At 35.7% G+C, this 26839-nt stretch overlaps 1 protein-coding gene and 1 non-coding gene across 2 annotated transcripts; both read right to left on the reverse strand.

The window, feature by feature from the left end:
• Positions 1-17208: 17208 nt before the first annotated feature.
• On the reverse strand, positions 17209-17280 carry TRNAE-UUC. The gene has a single exon. It is a non-coding gene; the product is annotated as a tRNA-Glu (tRNA).
• A 1217-nt stretch (positions 17281-18497) lies between these two features.
• On the reverse strand, positions 18498-26641 carry LOC120121609 (la-related protein 1C-like). Its single transcript, XM_039140930.1, has 6 exons — positions 25821-26641; positions 24914-25454; positions 24666-24822; positions 24469-24559; positions 19126-19197; positions 18498-18955 (listed from the first exon to the last, which is right to left on the reverse strand). The coding sequence occupies exons 1-6, from the start codon at positions 26283-26285 to the stop codon at positions 18677-18679; spliced, it is 1605 nt and encodes a 534-aa protein (XP_038996861.1). The 5' UTR covers positions 26286-26641; the 3' UTR covers positions 18498-18676.
• Positions 26642-26839: the final 198 nt, after the last annotated feature.

Genomic DNA, 26839 nt, shown 5'->3' on the forward strand with positions numbered 1-26839 from the left:
ATAACACTCTATGGATGACCTCTTAAGAACCTACGCACGGAAACATATTCCAAATGATGGGCTTATGAGCTCATTGCCTCACTAATAACTATAATATACTACATGCATTCACTAGATTTGCATGCTAGAGGCATAGGTATGAAGATGTGAGGGAATGCTGAAATGACATGTTAAGGTAGACATCATGGTGTGGCTGAGGGTTCTGCATCTCGGAGCTCACTCACCCCTCTAGCCTTCGTGAATACCCTTGTGTATTTAGGGTGAGATCCAGAACCACATTGAAAACGTACACCCGACCAACTTACTACATCGAGTCTTAGGGCATCTACGCCCAACTGGTGGCTAAGTGCCTTGGCACTAACTAGGATATCTAAATGTACGATTATATCTGCTAAAGTAACTCGGGTGTCATGATTCTGCCCTAAGCATCAAACATGGCTAGTTTTATGTCATCTTAGTTGTTATTGTTTATAACAATTCTGAGTTTATTTCTATTCTTACTTGTAGTTTTATTTCAGAGTATTCTGGTGTAATTGGGTCCCTCAAAACAATCCCTTAAAATCCTTGGGTTTTTTTACCCAAAACTGTTCGTAGGTACTGATACTAAGCCCCCCAATATCAATATTGACCTATAGGTATCGATACTATTGACTTATTGAAGGCTGATAACAAAGGGTTGATATTTATACTCTAGCTTGAGTATCAATACTTTTGGTCTGTGGTATCGATACTTTCTTGACTATCGATACCTAAGTATCGATACCCCATATTGGGGAGTATCGATACCCCATGAGTATCGATATAAAAAATGACTACTAGGATTTGCTACATGAACTTCTTATTGATACCACTTTGCGAGTATCAGTACCTCACCTACAGTATCGATACCCATTATATGAGTATCAATACTTCTAACCCAAAATCCATTTGTTTTTAACATCTGAAGAAATGTATTGGTATTATTCTTCCAGTATTGATACTCATGCTCATAGATACCCTGTTTTGGGCAAGAAAAAAACCTCTTCAACACTCCTAAACGTCCTACTGATGTCCTTAAATGTTATTATAGTGTTATGTATGATAATAGGGGTCATAATAAGTTTGTAAACATGCTGAAAACACTCAAACACTGAAATCTACCATGAACATGCTTCATGACTCATGCAAGCTAACAAACGCACCTAGTGATCTAAAATGTATTATAGTTGAGTTAGAAGTGAATGACCTTAAGTCCTAAGCTGCTGAGAGCTCCTTCAACTCAACCAAAGGTGAGCTTCTCATTTCATTTGCACTTGGAGCTTTCTCTAACCTCTCTCACTATACAATAATTAAACACAAGGATTACTAACATTATTGGGAAGTTTAGAATGGTGTTTAGAATGTTTCTTGAGGCTTGGTACTCTAAAAAACAAGCTATACAACTAAGGTTCTCATAAACCCCCACAAAACCCATATTTGGTCACCATAACCAAAACTTTCCAACAAAGGCTAGAAATGGAGCTTGGAAGGAAGAGATTAAGGTTCTTACCTTGGGGTTGTTGGGAAAGGCTTGCAATGGAATAAGGCTCATACATTTTTTAAGATGTTAAGGAAGAGAGAGTTTAAATAGATGAAGAAGAAGACAAAGTGTTTGGGGAAAATGAGATATGATAACTTTTCCCCTATTGACATTATCCTTCATTAATAGGATTCAAACTTTGGGAAAGTTTATGAGTAAATTGCTTTTTTCGTCCTTTTTATTTTGGCCATTACATAAGAATACCTTTTTTAAACACATGTTGGGCCAAATCTAATCCCAACTCAAGGCTAACTTGGTACAAGTCTTGTTACAATGCTAATGGATTTATCTAAACCCATTTAGGTTAACCTGAAACTACTAACCCGAAATTCGTGGCGTAATAACTCTCCTCTCCTAGAAAGAAATTTCATCCTCAAAATTTACATAGATAGAAGAGGTGAGAGTACTGAAGTTGCATGTCCTCTTCAGTTTCCCAAGTCACTTCCTCAATTCTATGGTTCCTCCACAACATATTCACTAACGAATCCTCTTGTTCCTTTGTTCCTTTAAATCACTTGCTAAGATTCTAATCGGTTCTTCTTCCTAGGTCATATCTGGGCTAACTTCTATATGATCTAAGGTTATAACATAAGAAGTATTGGAACAATATCTTCTTATCATGGATATATGGAACACATTTTGAATGCACTCCAACTCTGGTGGTAAGGCTAACCAGTAAGCCACTGGTCTCACTCTCTTCAGTGCCTCATAAGGTCCTATGAAGAGTAGGGTTAACTTTCCCTTGCACCCAAAATGAAATTCTTTCTTGCAAGGGGAGACCTTAAGGAACACTTTTCCCGCATTGCAAACTCTATATCCTTGTGCTTCATATTCGCACAAGATCTTTGCCTATTTGAGGCTTCTTTCAAATGACTCTAAATTAATATAAATTTTTATTTGGTTTACCTAATCAAGCATGCACCCATTATCTTACCCTCATTGAGCTCTGTCTAACATAATGAAGTTCTACACTTGCGCTCATACAAGGTCTCAAACAGAGCCATCTGAATTCTTAACTGAAATATGTTCTCGTATGCAAACTCCACTAACGGAAGGTGGTCCTCCCAACTAACCTCAAGATCTAAGATAGTGCACTTAAGCATGTCCTCTAAGATCTGGATAACACATTCTGACTGACCATCTGTCTGAGGGTGGAAAGTGGTACTGAAGTTTAGTTTGGTGCCTAGAGATTCCTAAAGGGCCTTTAAAATTCGAGAAGTGAATCGAGGATCTCTGTTGGATATAATGGAAATCGGTACCACGTGTAATCTCACTACCTCATAGATGTACAACTAAGCTAACCTCTTTAAGGTATAATCCATCCTAACTAGGAAGAAGTGAGCTAATTTGGTCAGATGGTCACCTAGGACCCAAACTATATCATGTCTTTGTCTGGTCACGAGTAACTCGGTCACAAAGTCCATGGTTATTTTATCCCATTTCCACTGAGGAATTTGAGTGGGCTAAAGTAATCCTGAAGGGACCTGGTGTTTCGCTTTAACCTGCTGACACACTAAATATATAAAAACAAACCTGACACTTCTTTTTTCATACTTGGCCACCAGAATAACCATCGAAGCTCCTAATACATCTTATTAGAGCTGGGTATATGGGCTAAGGCCCATGGGCTACCCGTTTAACCCGCGGCCCGTACGGGCTTCGGGCTTCAAAAAGTAAAGCTCGTTTAAATTGTGGGCTTTTTAACCTGGACCGTTAAACCCGCAGGTTTAATGGGTATAACCGCGGGTAGCCCGCGAAGCCCGCTTAATTTAAAATTTATAAAATTTTAGAGAAAATAAACTTAAAGAATTTTATAGAAAAAGAAAATAAATTACCTATAAATATGATGTTACTTATAACCATTGTAGTTCTTAAATTTATTAGGGCGTTTATCATAATTCTACCGCTGCTTGATATTGTTTTTTTATTTACAATGTATCAAATTATTCTTCATTTTAAAAAATAAAAATTAAAAAAATTATATAGTATTTTAGTCTTATAAATTTACATCATTATCACTTTGGTATTTAAAGGTTTTTTTATTTAATTTTGATCTTTATTTTTTTCATGAAGTATTTTATCCATTTCGTTCTTTAATTATAAAAAGTCATGTGATATTCTAATAATATATCACATTACACATAATATTTGGATTAAAAATAAGAAAGAAAAGTAAAAAAAAATTGAAAACATATTTTTCAACTTTTAAAGACTTTTAAAGGTTTTTACAAAATAAATATATTTTAACAAATTAATGACTTATATTTAATGAATTTTAATATAAACATATCTTTCAAATTTACTTTTATATTGTAGGTATTTTATTTTATATTTTCATATTATGTTTTAGTCTTCCTTTAAAGTATCCATAAAATACAATTATTAAGACCACTTGACAACTTTCTTGTTAGATTTGTATAATATTTGACTTTGTTGAATTTTTATGTTTGAATTTCTAATTGCAGACACTTCTGTGTCTTCATATGATAACCTTGAATAATCGTGTTTTATAAAAGTATAACGTGATTATTGTTTTATTTGTTTTTCAATTTGGTGATATAAGTGAATATTTTTTTTAATTTGAGTTTAATTAATTATATCGTTATATATATATATATATATTAATGATTAAAAAATTAAAAAATATTATTTTATAATCATTTATGGTTATTTAAAATAAAATTTAAATATTATTTATTATTTTGACGGTGCTACCTTCCTTTTCAAGTTGTTGGATCATTTTTAAAGGTGTAGCAAGTTAAAACATTATTTTTTATTGCATTTAAAGCATTTAAAATTGTTGTTATTTAACGGGCCACGGGTAAGCCCGTTTAACCCGCAGGTTAAATGGACGGGCCACAAGCCTTAAAATTCAAAACCGTTTATGAATGTGGGCTTTTTAAACCGCTCCGTTTAAGCCCGCACCATCAAAACTCGCGGACTAAACGGGCGGGTAGCCCGTATACCCAACTCTACATCTTATTATTGCCTGAGTGAACTGAGAGTGGACTGTAATGTGCCTCATGGAGGATATTACCACACAATTGAATGTTTATGGGCACGCACAAATGACCCTTGAAGTACAATACACTTCCATCATGTTACTTAAAACCTGGTGCTTCAACTTGGCGAACCTGTTCGACCTAAGCCTTTAATTAATCATCTGAACTTTATAACCTCTTAGTCTTACCTACTAACTCTGTATTGACTCACAACTGAGCTAATAATCCACTTTCATTAGTCAAACTCAATTGTACTAAGAGAGTTCGTAACTCTAACATGACTTATTGCTTAAGGCATCTGTCACAACATTAACTTTACCCAGATGATAGTCTATCACGTAGTTGTATTCCTTGAGTAAATTGACCCATCTACGTTGCCTCAAGTTCAACTCCTTGTGAGTGAGCAGATACTTGAGACTTATGATTAGTGAAGATGTGACATTCCTCTATGAAGAGGTAGTATTGCCAAATTTTCAAGGCAAATACTATTGCCGCTAGCTCTAGGTCATGGGTGGGATAATTATGCTTATGATGTTTAAGATGGTGGGAAACATAAGATACGACCTTACCTTCCTAAATTAAGACACATCTAAGATCATTCAACGAAGCGTCACTGAAAACTGTGAAGTCCTTACTCGACTTCGGTTGGGTTAACACTGAGACTTGATTTAAAATGGTCTTTGACTGGTCAAAGCTCTTCTGTTACTTTTCATCCAATACAAAAAGAACTCCCTTCTAAAGCAACTTGCTCAATAGGGCTACTATCATCGAGAAACCCTAAACGAATCAATAATAGTACTCGACTAAACCTAGGAAACTGCACACCTATGACATATTCTTAGGTGACTCCCACTCAACTATGGTCTGAATCTTTTGAGGTCAACTCTGATGCTGTCTGCTAATACAACATGACCCAAAAACAAAACCTCTAGTAATCGAAACTCACACTTCTTAAACTTGGCATACAACAGTGGATCTTGGAGTGTCTGAAGGACAATACAGAGGTGTTTATCATCTTCTTCCTCTGATCATGAGTACACAAGGATGTCGTCTATAAACACCATTACAAACTTATCTAGGTAGGGGTGAGAGACTCAGTTAATCAAGTCCATGAATGCCACCGGGGTGTTTGTACTACTGACTTATTGAAGGTTGATAACGAAGGGTTGATATCTATACTCTAGCTTGAGTATCGATACTTATGGTTTGTGGTATCAATACTTTCCTTTGTATCAACACTAGATTTGACTTTGATGTTTTGAAAACTACATAAGTATCGATACCCCTGTTGGGGACTATCAATACTCTACCATTGGTATAGATACCCCCATGAGTACATATACAAAAAATGGCTACATGAATATGCTAAATGAACTTGGTATCAATACCACCATACAAGTATCGATACCTCACCTATAGTATCGATACCTATTGTATGAGTATCAATACTTCTAACCCAAAAATCCCTTTGTTTTTAACATCTAAAGAACAATATCAGTATTGTTTTTCTAGTATCGATACTCGAATCCATAAATACCCTATTTTGGGCATGAAAAAGCCTCTCCAGCACTCACAAACATCCTACCGAGGTCCTTACATGTTATTATAGTGTTATGTATGATAATAGGGGTCATAATAAATTTATAAACATGTTAAAAACACCCAAACACTGAAATCTACCATGACCATGCTTCAAGACTCATACAAGCTAAAAAACTAACATAATGATCTATAATGTAGTATATTTGAGTTAAAAATGAGTTACGTTGAGTCCTAAGCTGCTGAGAGCTCCTTCAACTCAACCAAGGGTAAGTTTCACCTTTCTTTTTCACTTGAAGCTTTCTCCTACCTCTCTCACTAGATAATAATTAAAAATAAGGATTACTAACATTGTTGGGAAGTTTAGAAAGGTGTTTAGAATATTTCTTGAGGCTTAAATCCCTAAAAATGAGTCAAACAACTAAGGTTATCATAAACCCTCACAAAACCCATATTTGGATACTATAACCAAATTTTACCAAAGAGGGCTTGAAATGAATCTTGGAATGAGGAGTTTAAGGTTCTTACATTTGGTGTTGCTGGGCAAGGCTTGCAACGGAATAAAGCTCGTATATTTCTTAAGATGCTAGCGAAAGTGGGAGTTGAGCAACCAAACCCTATATGAGGTGAGTATGGCTAAAAAATGAGCTTCATTTCGGGTTCTCAAGTTAATGTAGTGTATTTCTAATCTTTTTTGGTTTTATGGCTTCCATAATCATTATGTTAGATGGGGATTTAGGTGTTTAAGAATGATAGGATTCTTGTTTAATTCTTATCTTGAGGATGTTTATATGATAAAGCTTATGTTTTTATATTGCTAAATGACCCTAAATAACTCCCATAACTTTAAAAGTTGATTTGGGACCAAACTAGAGTGTTTGAGAGGATTCATGAGTGTTTCCCAAGCCTATTTCTAGGGTTTCTAGGTTAGAGTATCGATATTGGATGAACTGGGTAGTTTTTGGACATTTTATAAAGGGAGTATCAATACTCTAAGGAAGAGTATCCATACTGCAACCTTTTTATTGATACTAAGGGTAATAATATATGTTCACTCATGGTGAGACCCTTTTTAGAGAATAAGGGAGACGTGAGACTTATACTAAATAAGTAGAACTGTCAAACCTCAAGTAGGTTGTACTTGATTAGGATCATGCATGTACCTACTCTTATTATAATGTCTTCTAGCATGCTTGTGTTTATAAGGTTCATATGTTGCTTTCAATTAGAAATTCTATTAATGAGTTTTGCAAGCTCAACGTTCGAAAGTTTTCTGTTTGTATGTTAGTATATTGAGCCGTTCGAGGAGCACCGACGCACTAGGATTTCCAGCATTCCTTATAGAGTACTATATGGTTACTTGTAGTGGGCATATGTATTCATAGGACTCTTACTTATGTATTTTGATTTGTAAACTTTGAGTTATATTATTTGTTTTAAACTATATGTCGTGGAACTCTGATTTATAAAAGTATTTTGTTAATGTTTTAAACTACTAATTTTTCAATGGTGATTATGAGTATTGATTTTTAAAAAAATGGTTAACCACTTCGGTGGTTCTATGTGACATTCAAATCTTCCAAACTTCGGGTCAGATCATATTAGGGTGTTACATAATCCATAATGTCATCTTCCACATCATTCACCATTGTGAACTACCATGCCATCAATGTGAACCGTCACGTCAGTACCATAATGGTCAACAACGAAAAATGTTGGTTAAAATGCCATATTGGATTTGTTTTCTATGTTGAAGGGCACATTGAGTGAAAAACTAATTCAATGGTCACACTTTTTTTAAAAAGTACAAGGGTCACAAATATCTTTTTGCCTATAAATTTTGACTTAAAAATCTAATGGAGTTTTGGGTTGGATAAAACTATAATAAATAAATAAAAACTCAATATAACTCGATTCGACTCATGATCACATCTAATCAAACCATAAGCATAAGTTAAACCATACGGGTTTTTGGCCCAATAGAGCACACACTTAAATTATTTGGCCCATTAGGGCACCTAGAAAATTAATCTGGGATCTATGACATTTTGTACAGTCCAAGGCGAACTCGTCATCTCGATGTGACGAGTTCCTGTGGGATAAAAGTTTTATATTCCAGTTCTAATATTTTAATATTTTCAGTGGAAATTGTCACCTCGAGGTGACGAATTCTATTAAAATTATTATTTTTTCAAATTATTATGCGAATTTATTGTTGGAAAGAAAAAATACAATAGAACTCATCACGTCGAGGTAACGAGTTTAGTTTGAGTTTTTTGGCTCTCCAAAATATGGTAGATTACGTTGAAAAAATAATAAACTATGAACATTAGATTAGACATTCAGAAATGCACATTAGGAAGCAAAAAACTACAAATCTAATACATTAACATTAGATTATCATTGATATTTGTAAAATCGGTACAACATGGGAATATGATTACAAAAAATTTATCGGCCTGCTCGATATCTTGGGAGATGTGGACAATATTTCCTATTGTGTCATTTACCTCTACATTGGCCACATAGCTTCCGTATACCTTTCTCTCTTTGAGGGTCATCCATATTAGTATGAATTTGAGTAGATTCAGGACAACCCATCAACTTCCTTCGTAATTGCGGATTGGGCAACCATTCTTTAGAGACAGTAGGTGGCTAAGATGCATTGTTCGGGATATACTTAAACTTATAAATGTATATATTGCGCATAGTATGTAAGGTATAACAATCATCAACGTAAATGTATGGGTCTACATTCACATGCATACATACAGTAACAGCGTGAGCTCATGGGTATTTGAAGGCTTGAAATCGACCACAATCACACCATCTTCTTTATTGGTGGTAAAAGTCTCACACTCATGTGATCAAACAAGTGATTAGACAAAATAATCAGATTCCAATCTGATGAAATTATGAACATACATTGATGTTGCATGAGTTTGATTTTTGGTTATTACTTTCTCCAGATCTGGAGCCTAATTTCTACCTTCGTTGAGCATTGCCTCTACCTAGGCACTTTTTCTGCCCAAACTTTACCCAATTTGAAGTATGCCTCCCGAACAATACTTGCCACCGGAAGATGTATAGTCTCTTATACCATTGAATTCATACACTCTGCAAGATTGGTTGTCATATGATCGAAACATCGACCTTGATCGTCATATGTCTGTGCCCATCTTTTATGGGGTATCTCAACTACAAAGTTATACACCTCTTCTCCATACTTTCTTAAATTTTCTAGTCTTGTACAGAAGCTCAGTTGTAGTAATGCGTAACTTGAAAAATAGTTATCTATAAGTATAATAATTTTAAATGAAGACCATGACAAAAACAAAGGGTAAAACTGAATAAATTACTTATGCTTATAATCTCTTTCGTTATCTTCTTATTCTTAATCCTCGTCATAGCATTTTAAGCAATATGATGTATGCAATACGTAGGAAAAGCATGCAAAGGCGACCATATACTTCTCGGTCTGTCAATCGTGGCCAATAACGTAGGTGAATGGTTTAAGATCATACAAACCTCATCTTGAGTGACAACATGGGAGTGCAAGTTTGATAGAAAGAAATTACACGTTTCGCCAGACTCATTTTTAACAATGGCGAAGGCAATAGGGAAGATGTTTATATCACCATCTTGTGCAACAACTATCATAACGATGTGTTTGTATACGTTGTATAGAAAAATACCATCCACTTGAACCATCTGTTTGCAGTATCGAAAGCCTTCAATTTGTGACTTGAAAGCCCAGAACAGGCCTCCGAAAACTCTCTTCCCAGGGATAACTTTTCTATTAAATGTGGTTACAGGATAAGTATAGGAGTGAATAGTGGTCCCTGGGATGAAATATTTCATTGCGTGCAACAGATGTGACAACTCATTGTACGACTGATCCCAATCACCGTACAGTAGTGTCATAGATTTCTGTTTGGCCATCTAAGACTTGTAATAAGACAAAATATACCCAAATGTATTCCATATTGATGCCACAATCATTGATACTGGGATCCCTATATTTTTCTCCACATGTAGCTTAACGTATGCATAAATGACATCAGAGTCTAATTGTTTGTGATCTTATCTAAAGGAGTTGAATGTGCAATTGTGGTGGTTGTGGAACCTTGTCACTTCCCACAATATCTTTCATTGTAGGTATGAGACATGTATCCTCCACATACAGCCGATGTTGTTGTTAATACATCTGACAAAATGTCTTCCGGTCAGACTTCAAAACAGTGAATTCCATATGAGCTTTGATACAAAACTCCTTCATAGCTAGTTGCGCATCATTCTTTCTCTCAAACTTTGACCCAACTCCAAACTCTGTCGATCTTTCATCCGAGGTCCCCTAGTGGGGTACGCATATATCGAGCATATCATACATCTCAGGATTCCTCATGGCATCATAGTTTATCTCATGCATTGTAACTGAATGAAGATATTGAGGTATCTTAGGTTATGAACTTTAAGCTTGTATGGTTGTTGGTGGATGTGCCCAAACTAGAAAAACATTATGAATTGCTTGGCCACAAGAAACGTTTACCTCCCAAACATCACCCTTTATATCAAAGGTTTGTCTATCTGAAGCAGCCTCAGTGATATCAGATTCATTGATTATTGGCGTGTCATCGTCTATCATAAGTGAAACAAAAGTTTCATCGTCATCGCTAAAATCATAAAGGATTTCACCGAATCACCCGACAATATTATCTACATCTTCTAATGGTCCTGCTTCTGCGGTTAACGGTGTAACAATTAATGAAGTAGGAACATCTATAGTTTCGACAATAATCTCAATCATTTGATTATTGGAAGATTGATGAAGGTTAACCATAACAACTACATCGTCTTCATTATTGATCAGGATTGCTCTATATTTGAGAAGAGTCTCTGAAATGATGTGTCGATATCTCAAACTTGAAACATAACCTCTAATTTTTTTTGGTTTTCATCTTCATTTGGGTATGAGATACATCTACCGGGAACATTATGTTCACGGGCCTCTGTGACATAAACTGAACACCATTTTCAGTTTCGACAACTTGGCCATTAGGTGGACGACTATGAAAAACTTGTTCGCCATAACTTCAAAGAGAGATTGTTTTTTTGCTTGTTCAATACAATTGTAAAAATAACAAGTCATATGAAGATTCATTTAAAGTAATCCAATTTAAAACAAATACAATCATTAATTATCGTTCAACAACTCTTCAGTGAAATATTATCTCAACGGGTGAAGTAATGGTGATGCATTATCATCTTCTGCAACTTTTTATAGGTAATTCAATGCAAAATTTAAACAATTTTCATAAAATAGGTGAAATAATAGTGGTGCATTATCATATTCTACAACTTTTCAGAGGTCATTCAATGCATTATTTAGACAACTTTTCAGAAAACGGGTGAAATAATGGTGCAATATCATCTTCTGTAACTTTTCAAAGGTCATTCAATTCATAATTTAAACAACTTTTCAGAAAACGTGTGAAATAGTTGTGCATTATCATATTCTGCAACTTTTCAGAGGCCATTCAATGCATTATTTAAACAACTTTTCAAACAACGGGTGAAATAGTGGTGCATTATCATCTTCTGTAACTTTTCAATGATGTATCAACTCAAATAAAAAACTTTTTTGTGGCGCATTTATCACTTCATATAAAAAAACGTGTGTTTCTCATAGGCCAAATAATGATCCATTTCACCAACTTTTCAATGCTCATTTAATCATCTTCAACAGCTATTAATATGTGTGAGTTGAAATCCATTTTACTCTGCTATTGAAAAAAAAAACCAAAACACCTTCAATCTTTCACTTTCAAAGCTTGAGTTTTTTCCAAACATGTCAAATATTTGTGCAACTGTTTTTTAGGATTGCAAATCTATAACCACATGTTTCCCAAAAAACATTCAACTACACGAGATGAAGTTCAATATAGAAACAATATTTATACTCAGAAGAAGTAGAAGAGTATCTTCCTTATATTATAAATTTCCACTATCATGCATGGAGTTTCATCTAAGTGATGATGTAGACATTGTTGGAATGATTGAGACATATTGCTATCACTCTTTCTCTAATGTCGATTTATTTGTAGAGTTCGAGGATCTCGACCTTGCTCATACCATTGAGAATGTTACTTCCAGCTCAAATATCCCACTAACTCAGATAAATGACCAAGAAAAAAACATAGATGATGGTGACTCAGAAGCATGGTTCCAATTCGTACGTGAACAACAACAACAAAAAGAATAGGGAATTGAAGAACTTAATCTTACCTCTGACGAGTTTACTGATTACGAAGATAAAAACTTCTTAATCAATACTGCCATGTTATTGATTTATTTAATGTTTATGGTGTTCGTAAGGTTAGTCTTATTTATGTCCTTATGTTAATGTATTAAGTTTGTAGTTTTTTTCTTCCTGATGTGCATTTATGAATGTTTAATGTAATATTCATAGTTTATTGTTCTTTTCAATATAATCTACAACATTTCGGAGAGCAGAAACAAAAATCTAACTGAACTTGTCACCTCAACGTGACGAGTTACAGTGTATTTTTTTTCTTTCCAACAATAAATTCGCATATTAATCTGTAAAAAATAATTTTTTAATAGAACTCGTCACCTTCCATAAGAAATATTAAAATATTGTACCCGAAATATAAAATATTATATCTCATGAAAATCGTCACGTCGAGGTGACGAGTTCACCCTGAACTGTAGAAAATGCCATAGAACCCAAATTAATTTTTGAGGTACCTTAATGGGCCAAATAATTTAAGCGGCTGCCCTATTGGGCCAAAAGAACCAACCATACATGATACATATAAGCCCAAGAAATAACACCGAAAAAAGCCCAAAGAAACTAAACAACGGGCCGAATGAGTCTGGAAAACCAGAAAGTAACGTGATTTGAAGGATAGACACAAGCAACAGAAGTGGAAACAGTTTGTTTTTGCGGGTTTCTTGAATACTGGGTAATCAGCCAAAATGGTCAATTACTTTTCCATCTTCTTGCTTTGCTTCCAAGCACGCATGCCCAATCCACTTCACCATGATATAAGTTAAAATGGATAATTTTTCCCATTACCTAATGGATATACTCCCACCTAACATCCCTTATTACCCTTCACCGCAACCTCTTTTAGCGCCTTTGGGTTCATCAAGTTGAAGAATTCATTGTTTAAACATAGTTGCTTCCTGCCATCGCCTTCAGACTGCACCATATGTCATTGGTAATTAAACATAAAAAAATGTCAAGCGTAACACTCTTGGTTTAGGTGCAACCGCTTGAGGTTAAACCCTCAAAATCGGTTCTCCCCAATCTCATAAGCCTTTGAAACCAAGCAAAAAACAGGTAAGCGAGGAGGAAGGCAAGTCATTGTTATCCCCCAAACCCTTTTTTTGTTTGGGCTTTTGCCTCTTATTAAAAAGATGGTATTTGAAACACCATTTGGTGAGACAACCAAATGGTTCTCAACAAGTTGGTGGCTTTCATCTACACCGTGATTGGTGTGAGAAGTCGGGTTGATGAAGGAAGAGGAAAGGAAGCGCCAACAACAGCAGCAATAGAGGTGCGATTGAGAGGTGAAGAGTGTTGCGTTTGTTTGTCGAGGATGGAAGAGGGAGAGGAGAGGAGGAGGCTGCCATGTATGCATGAGTTCCATAGGGAGTGTGTGGATAGGTGGGTGAGTACGTGCAGGAATAATTGCCCAATTTGCCGGTTTTCTATGGGGGAAGAGAAAAGGTCAAGGGAAGCCTTCACTGAGGAGATGTTGATCTGGTTTTCTTCTTTCCATATAGCCGGTTTCTAGCTAGCCAAACAAGAGTCGGGAGGGGGAAAATTAAAAATTAATTTCCATTGCCGGGAATTGAACCCGGCACTCCTGGATATCTTAACCACTGAACGATAATGGAATTGTTGGTCTAAATGATGTTGGGTGATTTTCATTGTTGTTTCAAATTTCATGCAATGGGTATTTGCCTTGATGATGTTGGGTTTTTTCCTCCCTTCAATTTGTTTCAAGTTTCATGCAATGGGTATTTGTTTATCTCCCTTTGTTCAATGATTTTTCTTGGTTAAAGTTTAAAAAGCAGTTATTAAACAATTATAAAATATTTTTATATTACAATTTTAAAATTTATAAATAAAAATATTTCATTTTAAATTTTATTACAAAATGAATATTATATGCTTAGTTGTTGTTAATAGAATAATGTGGCACTGATACATTAATATTAATAAGTAATATTTTTAAATAAAAAAACTAACCACTAAATTAGACTAAAAATTAATCCAATAATCTACCAAATTTATTATTTTACTTACATAAATGTTAAATTAAAATTAAAAATGTTTTTTTTTTTTGAAATTTCTTAGATTCAAATCTGGATAAAAGAAAGATTATTTAAAACATCAGCACTGCAGCAAGAATGATTGAATATTTATTATCAAATGATTGAGAATATTTAAAACATATACTATTTTATAATCAATTTTAACTTATTCATAAAAGAAAAAAAATGTTGTATGTTGTTTGTTTCCTGTAACGTATATATATAATTTGGAGAAACATACATAACATCCATCCTGGCTTAAGCAGTTGAACACCTAACCCTCTATTAAGAGGGCAAGGTTTGAGTCCAAGAATTCTCCTGGAGTTCGTTTAATTTTATATACATATATAAAAGAAATATCACTTTGTGTCTCATTGCGTGAGGAAACGAATACACAGGATAATAAAACAAGACTAATCAAAACAAAAATATTCAAACAAAGCCAAGCACAGCAAGCTTCCCACAAAAAAACCAACTTCAACACCAAGTTCTAACCAATATCCTCATGCAACACGTTAATGATATCTCAGCAAGGGGAGAACAAGGCATTTGAGTTTCAACTATATCAGGTCCCGCACTTCTCGCTAACCTGTCAGCAACACTATTCCCTTATCGCAACACATGCTGGAATCGGACCTTCCAATGACGATTAATTAAACCATAAATATATATAGTCCACAATAGTTAACGACCTACTCCTCGAAGGATGATCACAGATCTCGACAATCACTCTTCTCATACTCGTATTCCAGGCGCAGTGGAGACCAACGTAAACTCCCAGCTCCGCTTCCAAAACTGAGTAACACTAAAAAATTTCTTAAAACTCATCATCCATACTCTCTCGTGAACCTGAATAGCACCCCGCACGAAACCATGCCAGTACTCTCCTTTCTTGATCCTCCTGTGATAACTTTAACCCACAACTCCAGTAGAGGGCTCCAACTTGCAGCTCTCATGGTCGTTCCAGTACTTTGTCTTGCGTGAGTTATGTTCCCTCGTTCAATGGCCCTTCAGGTCAAAATTTGAAGCCTCCTACTCCTCTCAATAGTTTCAATGTTGTCCTCCAAAGGATTATCGAAAACAATGGAATTCCGATAGAGCCAAATATTTCATAATATCGAATCAAACAAGATATCCCAATTTTTACAATACTCCATGTTCACCGGATTGATTCGAATCCAATTCCTAATATACAATGACATAAATTCATCACATTTATCATCTTTAATCAAAAGCACCCAAATTGGGAAAACAGCCTAACATTTACGATGCACATGATCAACATCTTCCATTGGATTACCGATAAGTGTCGGTACAAGTGGTTGAGACTCAAGAATTTGAGCTTGTGATGTTAGGTTTGAATCCTACCACCGTCACTCTGGGTGGACAATTTGTAAATTCCTATGTAAATCTCAATTGAGTCTTAGATATGCCTTGAACCTGAATTGGGGTCATCCCTAACCTAATTTTTTTCTAAACAAAAAAAAAATATCTTCCATTGGATCTGTACATAACGGACAGTTATCATTGTCTATAAAATGACGTTTAACACGCTCAGCATTAGTCATTATTTTACCCCAGCAGACCAACCAAAGAAAACTCTTCAAACGTTGAGGCCCCTTGGCCTTGTACTTATTTATTGCTTTCCAAACTGGGTCTTTCACAACATTGTTAGAATCTGTTTGAACCTCATACGTCGTTTTAATAGTAAACCGTAAGGCATCACACCTCGCCCAACCAAAAGTATCCTCCGCTCCACCTTGGCATGGACCTTTAGTTTAGTAGCAGCCAACCTCAGGAGCACATGCATAGGCAACAGATTTCAAACATCGGCCACTTCCAATTACCAGCAGTATTGGCCATACTAGTTACCGAAATGTTTATGCACCGTCTCACATTGTGTTTATTAGCGTCGGTAATTAATGGCCTCAAATCTGAAACACCAGTAAGATTATTATAGTCATCTTGCCACACAATAATAAGTCCTTTCCCGAGTCTCGAACAATATAGTAATAATTAGATACTAAACTTATAGTTTACTCTTAATCTTAACTTCCTGCTCATAAGTGGGGTGTGATACGTAATGAATTCCCATATTTCCACCAAGTGTTGAATAACAAATAAGATTTGATTCTTCATCATCATCATCGGCGGAGATTCTCTAAGAGGTATGGACACCTGTTTTATTCGTAGGATAAAATGCCCTCCCACTTGCAGTCTCTAAACTTCTCTTGGGGATTTGAACCCTTCTTCTCCTTCCTATTCTCCATGCCCTTTCAGTATAATTATGCATTTGTTTTTCTTATGGAAATATGTTTCAAAACATAATCATCAAACTTTATTGGAAAACAATTGGATGAAAAAAAAATATTCACATCCCATTCATTATCTGCGAAAGCTCAGAGGTTCAAGGAAAAAATGTAATTACTCACTCTTTATGGGTCAACCTTAAACTTGAAAACCTTTTAAACCAGACTTTTAATGGTCATTTCCGATGAAGTTCCTTACGGTATGTAGGAGTTATATTAGAAGAATTCAACAAATTATCTGACTATAAAAACGTAAGGTAGTGGTGAAAGTAGCTGAGATTTTGACTGAAAAACAACCCATTTCTCAAGTTTACGATAAAACTCAATTGTAAAATATTAGACAACGTGACTATAACAAGACTAGGGGAAGCAGCTGTCAACTGCTGCAATAACCAAGTGAGAAAAGTCAGCAGCAGCCAACAAGCGATGGGAGGGGATAAAATAAATAAACAAATTCCATTGCCGGGAATTGAACCCGGGTCTCCTGGGTGAAAGCCAGATATCCTAACCACTGGACGACAATGGACTCGTTGAAAAAGATTATGTTCCGTAAACTTCATTGTTTTTACGCGATTTGTTTATTTCCCCTTTGTTCAACGATTTTGTTATAAAAAATTAAAAAAAAAACTTTTTTGGACATAAAAATTTTGATTGGAAAGTTCTTTTAATATCAAACCGCAACCACAACAGTGTTAAACTAATAGATAACATAGAATCTACCACGATTCAAGCACTTAAATGTTAGATTCCGATGGTGTGGAGTCTGATTCTATTGGAGACTGGTCTACTAATTTCCAAATTTGAGTTCCCAAAGAGAATTGAGAAAGTTTATCGATACATTAGGTTATTCTAGCCAGTCTAATCTGATCTTAGGGTGTTTGGCCAGAAAAATATGTATATGACCAAAGGTGAATTAATGCCCTATTTATTCTCATCGAAATTCAAAAACAAAGGAATACAAATCATTTTCAACTCCATTAATACCGTTATTATTTCATCTTTGCAGGCTATGAGTGAAACGCATTTAGTTTCACGATAACCTCCATTTTAAAAGTTTGGAAAGATTATGAATAATTTAAGCAATTGAATAAGGTAAAAAAAAGAGAATATATATATATGTGTGTATAATAAAAAAACAATAGTATTCTACAGCCAGTCAAAGCACCACAAGCTCCAAAACATTAAGCCACACACAAGAGAAGACCCAGATGCGAGATGGTTGTTTTGGAAGGTTTGTCCAACAAACGGAGGACAAACTTTATGAAGCAAAAGCAAGTAGCAGATATAATAATAGTAATGTAAATAAGTACATATATATATAATTTAAAGTGCAATTCTTGGTAGAGGGCGTACGCCTCGAAAGGAAAGGGAAAAAAGAAAAAGCATATGTAGGCATGAATAGCAGTATTAGTACTGCTGCAGAGCCAGCAGCAGAGGATATTCAACTTGCACACAACCCATCGCGCGCCACAATTATGCAGATGCATTAAAAGTAGTTCCTTCCCATCCAAGTTTTTATTCTTTTTCATTCGCCCTGGCAAACCAAGGCTTATCTAAACCACCCCCAAATGTTTCTTTTATTTTGGATAGGAAAATGAAAATCCCCCAGATTTTAACACCAACACCAGCAATACCAAATAGTAAAACGAAAATCCAACATAGAAACCAAAAGAAAACAATTTGATAAGCATCATCAAGTCTCTAGGCTCACTTTTTCCCGCTTTTCCAAAAGGTGTTTTCCTGTTCTTGTAAAGTTTTTCTCTAATTTTCCGTACGAGAAACTGTAGTTCATCGCAATTAGGCAACACGAATATCGTCAACAAAGGCAAAATGATGACCCCATGGTGTCAAAATCATTCTCTACTCTATTATTCCAGGAACTCTAGCAAGGAACAACAAACGTCGGCACATTTTGCTTATTTTCAATTATTTGCCGGACCACTTTGAACACCTATGGCAGTTCCCTCACTGTTGAATTGCTGTGGCTGATTATTGAAGTCCCCGAATAATGGTCTACCTGATAGTCCACCAGCATTAGAATCTTCTTGGCTCTTTGCGCCACTCTGGTTCGCATTTCTCTGTTCCAGTGAAATATTCTGAACAGGAGCCACCAGCATATCCTGACCAGATATGGCAGGGAATTGAACAGAAGGTGGCATTATCCATCGCATCCAATCATTCCGCTTCCTTACTCTGTCACCCTAAAATGTGGAAGTGATTAAGATACCACATCAGTCTAGATATATGTTCTAACAAAACCATTAATTAAGCATTCAACAATAAGACGCATGCATGTCTTATGGTCAATATGACCAGATTTCATTACTGATCAAAAACATGTATATACCAGGATTATCAATATAGAAAGTACCTGCACTTCCACAACTGTTGAACTTTGCAGAGCATCCGTTATTAGCTGAATATTATCTGTCAATAGTGAAACCTGAAAAGGGGAAGCATAAAAAATATTCTTTGCAAAGCAAGCTTTAAAATATATGCTTTCAGAGAAGCAAAATCATACTACAAGCTTATCCAACAGCTAAGTTTCTGAACCATTGGTCAAGAGCATAAGACGCACTCCAGAACCCTTATATTGCCTGAGGCAAAAAGTGCGAAAGAAGCACTTTTCTAAGTGAAGTGTGTGCTCTTTTGTACGAGGGTAAAATAAGCATACGATCTATAATTATGATAATAAACTCTAAAGATTGATCCAGTATATCAACAAAACATGCAAAATTATCTTTTAATTATGTTGGTCAATAAGCATGATTTTCTCCTTGCCCCATTTCTGTTGTATACTCAAATGTTGAAGAGTTTGGTATTATCCCCATTCTTACTAGCAGGGAGAACTTCAATCAAGCAGACATTTTTTTTATGGTTATATCCTTACAAAAAAGCATGTGTAGATGCACCAAATGTGCACCTAATCAAAAGTATCTTGCATAAAGGGGTTTGAGGAGCTTTCGTTATTTGAGGCACAATGCCTAGAAGCAATGCTCATTCACTAACTGACCTGGAAAGAAACAAGGACAGTCGATCACTACTATATACAAGACTGTTGTCTCTAGAAAGTGATGCTAACTATTTAAGCTGGAAAGACACGAGGAAAACCAGTTGGTGCATTATGTTGAAGAACATCTGTCTTGTATACAGAACGTCACAGGCCTTTGGCAAAAGGTTAAAATGTTATATAAGCATTCCAATAAACTTATGAGTCCCTAATATGAAAAAAAAAGTAACAGTCACGATAACAAGCTAATATTGTGAAAATTTTGTTTGATTTCATGCAAACTACATTGATTTTTATCTACTTGGAGAAAACTAATGAGAGAGATTTTCATGGGCATTGGACAAGAACAAAATCCCTCTCAAATATGTACGTATGACAGGATACACATGCAGTGATGACAAACATAAGAACTTGTTATTTAGAGGATATTTATGACAGAGAACTTAGAGACATACTTTGATATGTTTTGAACAAGAACACAGTTAAATATGTTAGTGTACCGAGGTATGTATGAAGGAGTAATTATGAAGATAAGAACTCATGGTTGATTGAAATATGAAATGCTGATTACAATATGGTTGCATCAAGGATCAGCGTAAGATAACGAAAGAAATTCAAGATGGATACTTTTGTGTATGATACCTGCAGATGATATGGTATTGGCTAAGAAACAGAAGGGATTAATTTAAAATCAAAGTCTTTTAGACAAATGCTAGAGCTCAGGGTGTAGATTGCACAGAACAAAACCAATCAAACGATGTGTACCTTTCAAAATATAAGGATAAAGGAAATGTTAGTAGAAGAGTGCTTTAAATAAATAGGGTAATAATTTTGAATGTAGAGAGGCTAGTGGAAATGTTACTCATAAGACCAAGGTTGAGTTACTTAAAAGTGAAAAGTGCAAAAGGAGGCTACAGCTCCAATTTTTCTATATGATACAGAATGTTGGTTAACGAAAAGCAATGTGTACGCAAAAGAGAAGTGTAGACTAAAACACATATTAAGAAGGATGTGTAGTAAGATTAGGAAAGCCTTAGAAATGAGAATATTCATATCTAAGTTGGGATAGCTCCTATATAGGAGAGGGTGGGGCCCTTTACAGTGGTTTTGTGATATAAGAATAGGGGTGTAAATGAATAGAGCTTGAACGAACAAGGTTATGTTTGTGTTCGTTTATTTATTTTTGAAGGTGTTCATGTTTGGTTCGTGTTCGTTTAAATTTTCAATATCGTGTTCATGTTTGGTTCGTGTTCGTTTAAATTTTCAATATCGTGTTCATGTTCGTTTATTTATTGTTCATGAACATTTTCATTTAATGGTCACGAACATGTTCATTTTTATGTTCACGAACGTGTTCATAAACATGTTCGTTTAATGTTCGCGAGCGTGTTCATAAACATGTTCGTTTAGCGTTCGTTTAATGTTCGCGAATGTGTTCGTTTATCTGTTCACGAATGTGTTCATGAACAAGTTCGTTTAGCATTCAATTAGTGTTCGTTTAGCGTTGTTTTAGTGTTTGTTTATCGTTCGTTTATATATTCAATTTTTAACTTCATTTGCAAGCTAAAGAAAAATGATAAAATTATGCCACTGATGCTTAAACTCCTTAAAATTCATAGTTTAAAATGCAATTTTTATCATGTGTTCTATTTAATCCTTATCTTCACCAATATTTAAAATGTAAAAAATAAAAGGAAAAGGAGAATTGGGTAAACGAGTTTGTTCATGAACATAAATGAACGAGTTTATTCATGAACATAAACGAATCGAACACACCTCTGTTCGTGTTTGTTTGTTTATTAAATGAACATAAATTTTTTGTTCATGTTCGTTTGTTTATTAAATGAACATAAATTTTTTTATTCATGTTCGTTTATTTAGCTTAACAAACGAACGTTATATGAATGGTTCACGAACAGTTCACCAAATATTATGTTCATTTACACCCCTATATAAGAATCTTATAGCATTAATTTTAAGAGAATCATCACGGAATGATGAAGAGGGATAAGTTCCCAAAAAGAAAAGCCAAAATTTTATATAGGAAAATTAGAACATCAAATATCTCAGGCAGATACATACGAAAGTAAATAATCAAGTTAAGTATATACTATTTATTAATATCTCCAAATTATTAAACAAAAACTATTCTATCAAAAAAAATTAAACAAAAACTAAAAGCATAAACTCATTGCGATTTGGGCTTTGATCCAGCTCAATGTTAACAATAATAAATAAAAAAAAGAACTTATAACATATACAAACAAGAAATTGGAGAAAAGGAAAATGGAAGAATTCCAATGTACCTCACCATAAGTAATAAAGACAAATGCTTAAAGGTTAAATATCTCTAAAAGGAGTAAACAAGTTCAACCAGGATCAAATGGGTGGGGGTGTACTTGTGTATAACAGCAGGGTATAGCAACATAGATATTAATCAACTAATGCTAAGAACATGCACTGATAGCAATGCTAATATAATCAACAAATATATCAACAAAATGATAGCCCGAGAAATAGCATTCCTTCAGCATTGGGCACAAAAATAATTAATGATAGATGCCTTACATGCCAAAGTATAGTTTTGACACGTAAACAAAAGGTTATAAGTACAAAAATTTGAAGGTACATCTAGAACACAAGCTGCTCGAAAATAACACTAATCCTAACAGACGGGCTTAATCAACGTGATCTAATAACCGAATGTAAATTTATTGGAAGTATGTTCACTCTAATGACCACGAGAAAAGAAAAACATGATAGAATGAGGACATTCAAGACCAAATATAAAAGATTGAGCCAGCAATAACAGAAATTATAGGAAATATTATTAACACACAATAAAACACGAAAAGGATATTTAAATTGTATAGACAATTGCATTTAGACGAGTTCCTGTCCATTGGAATTATCTAACCAAACAATGAAACTACCAATAACATCTCTCACAAAAGAAGTCAAACCAAATGCATTGTAAAGTTTCAAATAGTTTTCATTAGTGAGCAGGAATGTGCTTATGCTAAAAGCATCAAGTAACATTCATGAAAAATATCAACTAGTAGCAAACGTGAAAGTGAAGACTAGGTTTCTTAATTCTAGGGATCTTGGTTTTAAAATGCGGGATGCACTCTGATGCGTTTAGTTCTCCGAAGCCGATGCGTAATGCGTGATGCGCTCGCAAATTTTTCACAAAAAAATAGACAAGTACGCGTAAGAAAATCAAAACAACCAAAAGACAAATCAACAATAGCCCCCACTTCCCTTTCCCCCACTAAGTTCTCCAAACTTTCTCTAGTCACAAACTAAATGTCTCCAAGATCCCATCATCAAACCCGAGCACGTCTCCATCTCCCTCATCATCATCAGTCACTCCAATGTCTTCCTCCATCTCATCTTCATCAACAAGAGCGAGTATTTTTCCTTTATCATTTCTTGATGGGCCGACCCCATCATCACCTCCTCTTCTTGATCCTCTAGTGAAATGACTGTACTCATTAGCCCCGGAAACTCTACCCACCGCATCCCATGTAAGATCATCATCAAGAAACACCAAATCTTCTTCATCTTAAAATAACTAAATTAAGAGATCAAAATTTAATTTGAACTATAGTGTGAATCCATATGGTTGAATTAATGCGAAGAACTATTTCAATATAGTAGTGCATCGAAACGCATGCCCATTATCAAACAGAAAAAGATCCGTTACTAAGCCCGCCCAAGAGTTCGAGGCATGCGTCACATCCTCATCAACTAACATCCATGCAAAGCTGCTCAACCAAACACGCGCACAATACTCCATACTCAATTACAACATTACACCTTTCTAGATAATACGGTACACACGTATGATAAAGGTGTATTAAATATACACTTCACCTCCCTCCTTATAACGCCACCCTCACAGCTCTCTTTTTCACCTCAACATCCCTCTTTCATCATCTTACACTCCGTTTTGCCCTTCTTTTGTCGATCTCTTTCATTGTACGATCAGGGCTTTTCATCATGTCGAATGATCAAAAGAAACCCATGACACAGAAGCTGTACGAGTCAGCTCCATCATCTCGGTAGGCGGCCAAGTTTTTAACGGCGACCACACTTAGTGCAACGTTGCTTTTCTTGTCAGGGTAAACCTTGACCGGGACTGTGGCGGCCAAGATTTTACTAAACGCCCAAAAAAACTTTTACTAAACGCATCGGCACGCATCGGCCCGCATCGGCCGCATCGGATCGCATCAGACCGCATTATGTACCCCTACCACAGCAGGCTGCCAGATGCGCTTTGACCATCGCAACGACCGCATCACGCATCAAGCGCGCCTGATGCGCGCTTTTTTAAACCAAGCTAGGGATTTTAATTTATTTTCTGGGAAATAGAAAAATAGCTTAAAAATCCATAATTGACAGTTTCTCGAACTTTAGTTTCTAGAAAAAACCAACAAAACCGGGGACAATGCAAATTCCAGAAGTTTCCTTCCATAGTTTTGCAACTTTTTCAAAACAAAAAGCTGACGCTTTACTATTTCAAGGAGTATTAAACCCAAAGGAAATATCTCTCTCTCCATTGCTTTTTGTTTCAGGAAAAGCTCCTCTTTTAATGATAAGTCCAGTAGGCAAGTGTTATAAACTTACACAAGAACTGTCTCAAAGCACATAAATTCACAATCAGACATATGAAGCTAGCTTCAAATTCTCAAATAAACTCACCTTTTTGAAGCCAGCTATTAATTGAATAGGAACCCAGCCCTGATCATCCATGTTCTGCCTCAAGTACGTGTCCTTAATTAGATTTTCATTACTGCAACAAAGAAACATGCAGTTAGTTTTTTGGATAACCTCAAATACCAAGATATGGACACAGGATTAACTAAGTTGACCTAGGCATCAAGCAAACAAAGCATTACCTGAAATAATAATCTATCTGATTCACTATACTAGCATGCAACTGACTGTCATGAAGCTGTGGAGCTGGGAAAAACACTGGGGGCATTGGTGCAACAAATGATAAAGCTCCAAGTGAATCTGGAGGAACAGCTGGGACCATATATAGAGATGGCATTTCTGAAAGGAGGTAGAGAGATTATGGATAGACTTCGAATGCCACTCATCCTTAACCCCAAAAAGCAACAACAATAGTGAAAGTACAACTTACCACCAGGATACCCCATCGGGGTGCCAAAAGGCCGCAAAGGAGTATGAGCAATAAAAGGTATACTATTAGGCACCAGAGGGGGTGGCGTATGCCTCATTACCCTAGGAGCGCCCCTTGGCTGCAGATGGCCATCTCTTTTATTGAGGTTTCGACCATGCCACTCATGATTTCCATGATCTTGATTGCGTCTGCCTCCAAAATTCTGATGGTGAGAACCATCCCCTCGTGGATGCGGACCACCATTACGATGTCTGTATGAATTCCGTGGGTGTGGATGATCATTATCATCAGAATGAGACTGTGATGCAAATCCACTTCTCTGTATGTGGTCCCAAGAAGAGGGGCTATTAACAGGTGATTCAACAACAGGACCTTGAGGCAGAGGCTGTGAGAGACCACCGTCTGCAGAGATATTACTATTACGTTTCATTGACTTCTGCTGTGCGGGAGTAGTATGGTTTGGAGTCGAATTCGAATTTGGGTTTGCAATGTTGATGACTGATTTCTGAGAAATCGTTGATGGAGACAAATTTCCACTCCCCTACAATTTAGTAAACATAGCAAAACCATAGGTATAAGTACCCTCCAAATACAAAAATTACATCATATAAAACTTAACAAGTAAATCCCTAAATAATTCTATATTCATAAAACGTCCATTTAACAGATCCATCAAATGAAATATAATTGAAATAAACCCTACAGCTGGGTTAAGAATTCAAGATTCCCTGCAGTTTTTGCCGATTCAGATTTTAACATTTAATATCTTGTTTACCGAACAGATAATAAACTATCTTCCGTTAAAACAGTTAATTTCAGCTATTTTACCTTCTGCCAATAAAATACTTGAAATGGTAAGGATGAAACTGAAACTAATAAAGAAGGGCTTAAATTTTAGGGAAAAAACCTGGGAAACGGGAACACCGGAAGGTGAAGACGATGATCCATCCTGTGAAGCTCGGGGTGAATCTGAAGAGGATTTGGAAGGACCCTTAGCGGACTTAGATAAAGCAGGCCACTTGTTGGTCCCCATAACGGTCCCAGCCTTGGCATCGCTAGAAGGTTTGTTCCAAGCGGGCTTCATACCGGCATTGCCATTAGGCCCAGAACTATCACTCCCGACGCCTTCATCTTCGTCCACCGTCGCAACAAGTGGCTCAGTCAAGGCCGTTGGTGGCGGCAATGACAAAGAGGACAAAGGCGTTATTGGAATACCCGCGATCAGATCGTTTTCTCCACCGAGCATTTCAGTCCAAGGCGAAGAAGCCACCTTCTCGGTACTATTTGATTGGTTAGGGCTGCTGGGAGAGTGATTAACAGCTGTCACTGCAGTGGAGGTATTGAAATTAGCAGTATTAATATTTGCAGACATAACAAACCCGATTTTAACAGAATTTGCGATTTCCTTTTTCTCTCTATCGACGAGTTGATCGACGAAGAAAATCACTGGGAAAAAAGAAGAAGAAGAACAATTTTGATTAAAAAATCAAACAAAATTCGTGACGAGAAAGACTTAAGAGTTAAAGTATTAGAGGCTCCGAAAATCAAAAAATTTAGGATTTTTCCAAAAATAAAAATTAGGGATTCAAAAATCCGATCGGTGAAGAGAGACGAAGATTAAAAATAAAGAAGAAGAAGAAGAAGAAGAGCAGCGATGTAGGCGCTGTAACCTCTGCTTCTCTCTCTATTTTGTTTTTATTTTCTTTCTCACTTTTTTCTTTTTAAAATGTTTTTACTTTTTGTATTCAATATATTTCCTCCAGGTCCTTGCCTAACTGCTGAGGTTTTTCATTTTTGGCTTGTTATGTATATTAATATATTGCCCTCCATTATGGGGGCAAAACTTCCCCGTTAATGTAAATGGGAATGTTTAATTCCCAAAGTAATGTTGGAATTGCCCTCCATTTGCATTAACGTGGGAGTTTT

The sequence above is a fragment of the Hibiscus syriacus genome, unplaced genomic scaffold, assembly GCF_006381635.1.
Source record: "Hibiscus syriacus cultivar Baekdansim isolate YM2019G1 unplaced genomic scaffold, ASM638163v2 tig00110377_pilon, whole genome shotgun sequence".
NCBI classification, from domain to species: domain Eukaryota; kingdom Viridiplantae; phylum Streptophyta; class Magnoliopsida; order Malvales; family Malvaceae; genus Hibiscus; species Hibiscus syriacus.

Coding starts and splice junctions, on each gene's coding strand:
- LOC120121609 (XM_039140930.1), bottom strand. CDS start 26,285: ATGTCTGCAAATATTAATACTGCTAATTTCAATACCTCCACTGCAGTG. Junction 25,455..25,820: donor CCGGTGTTCCCGTTTCCCAG/GTTTTTTCCCTA, acceptor ACTAAATTGTAG/GGGAGTGGAAATTTGTCTCC. Junction 24,560..24,665: donor CAGATAGATTATTATTTCAG/GTAATGCTTTGT, acceptor TCTTTGTTGCAG/TAATGAAAATCTAATTAAGG.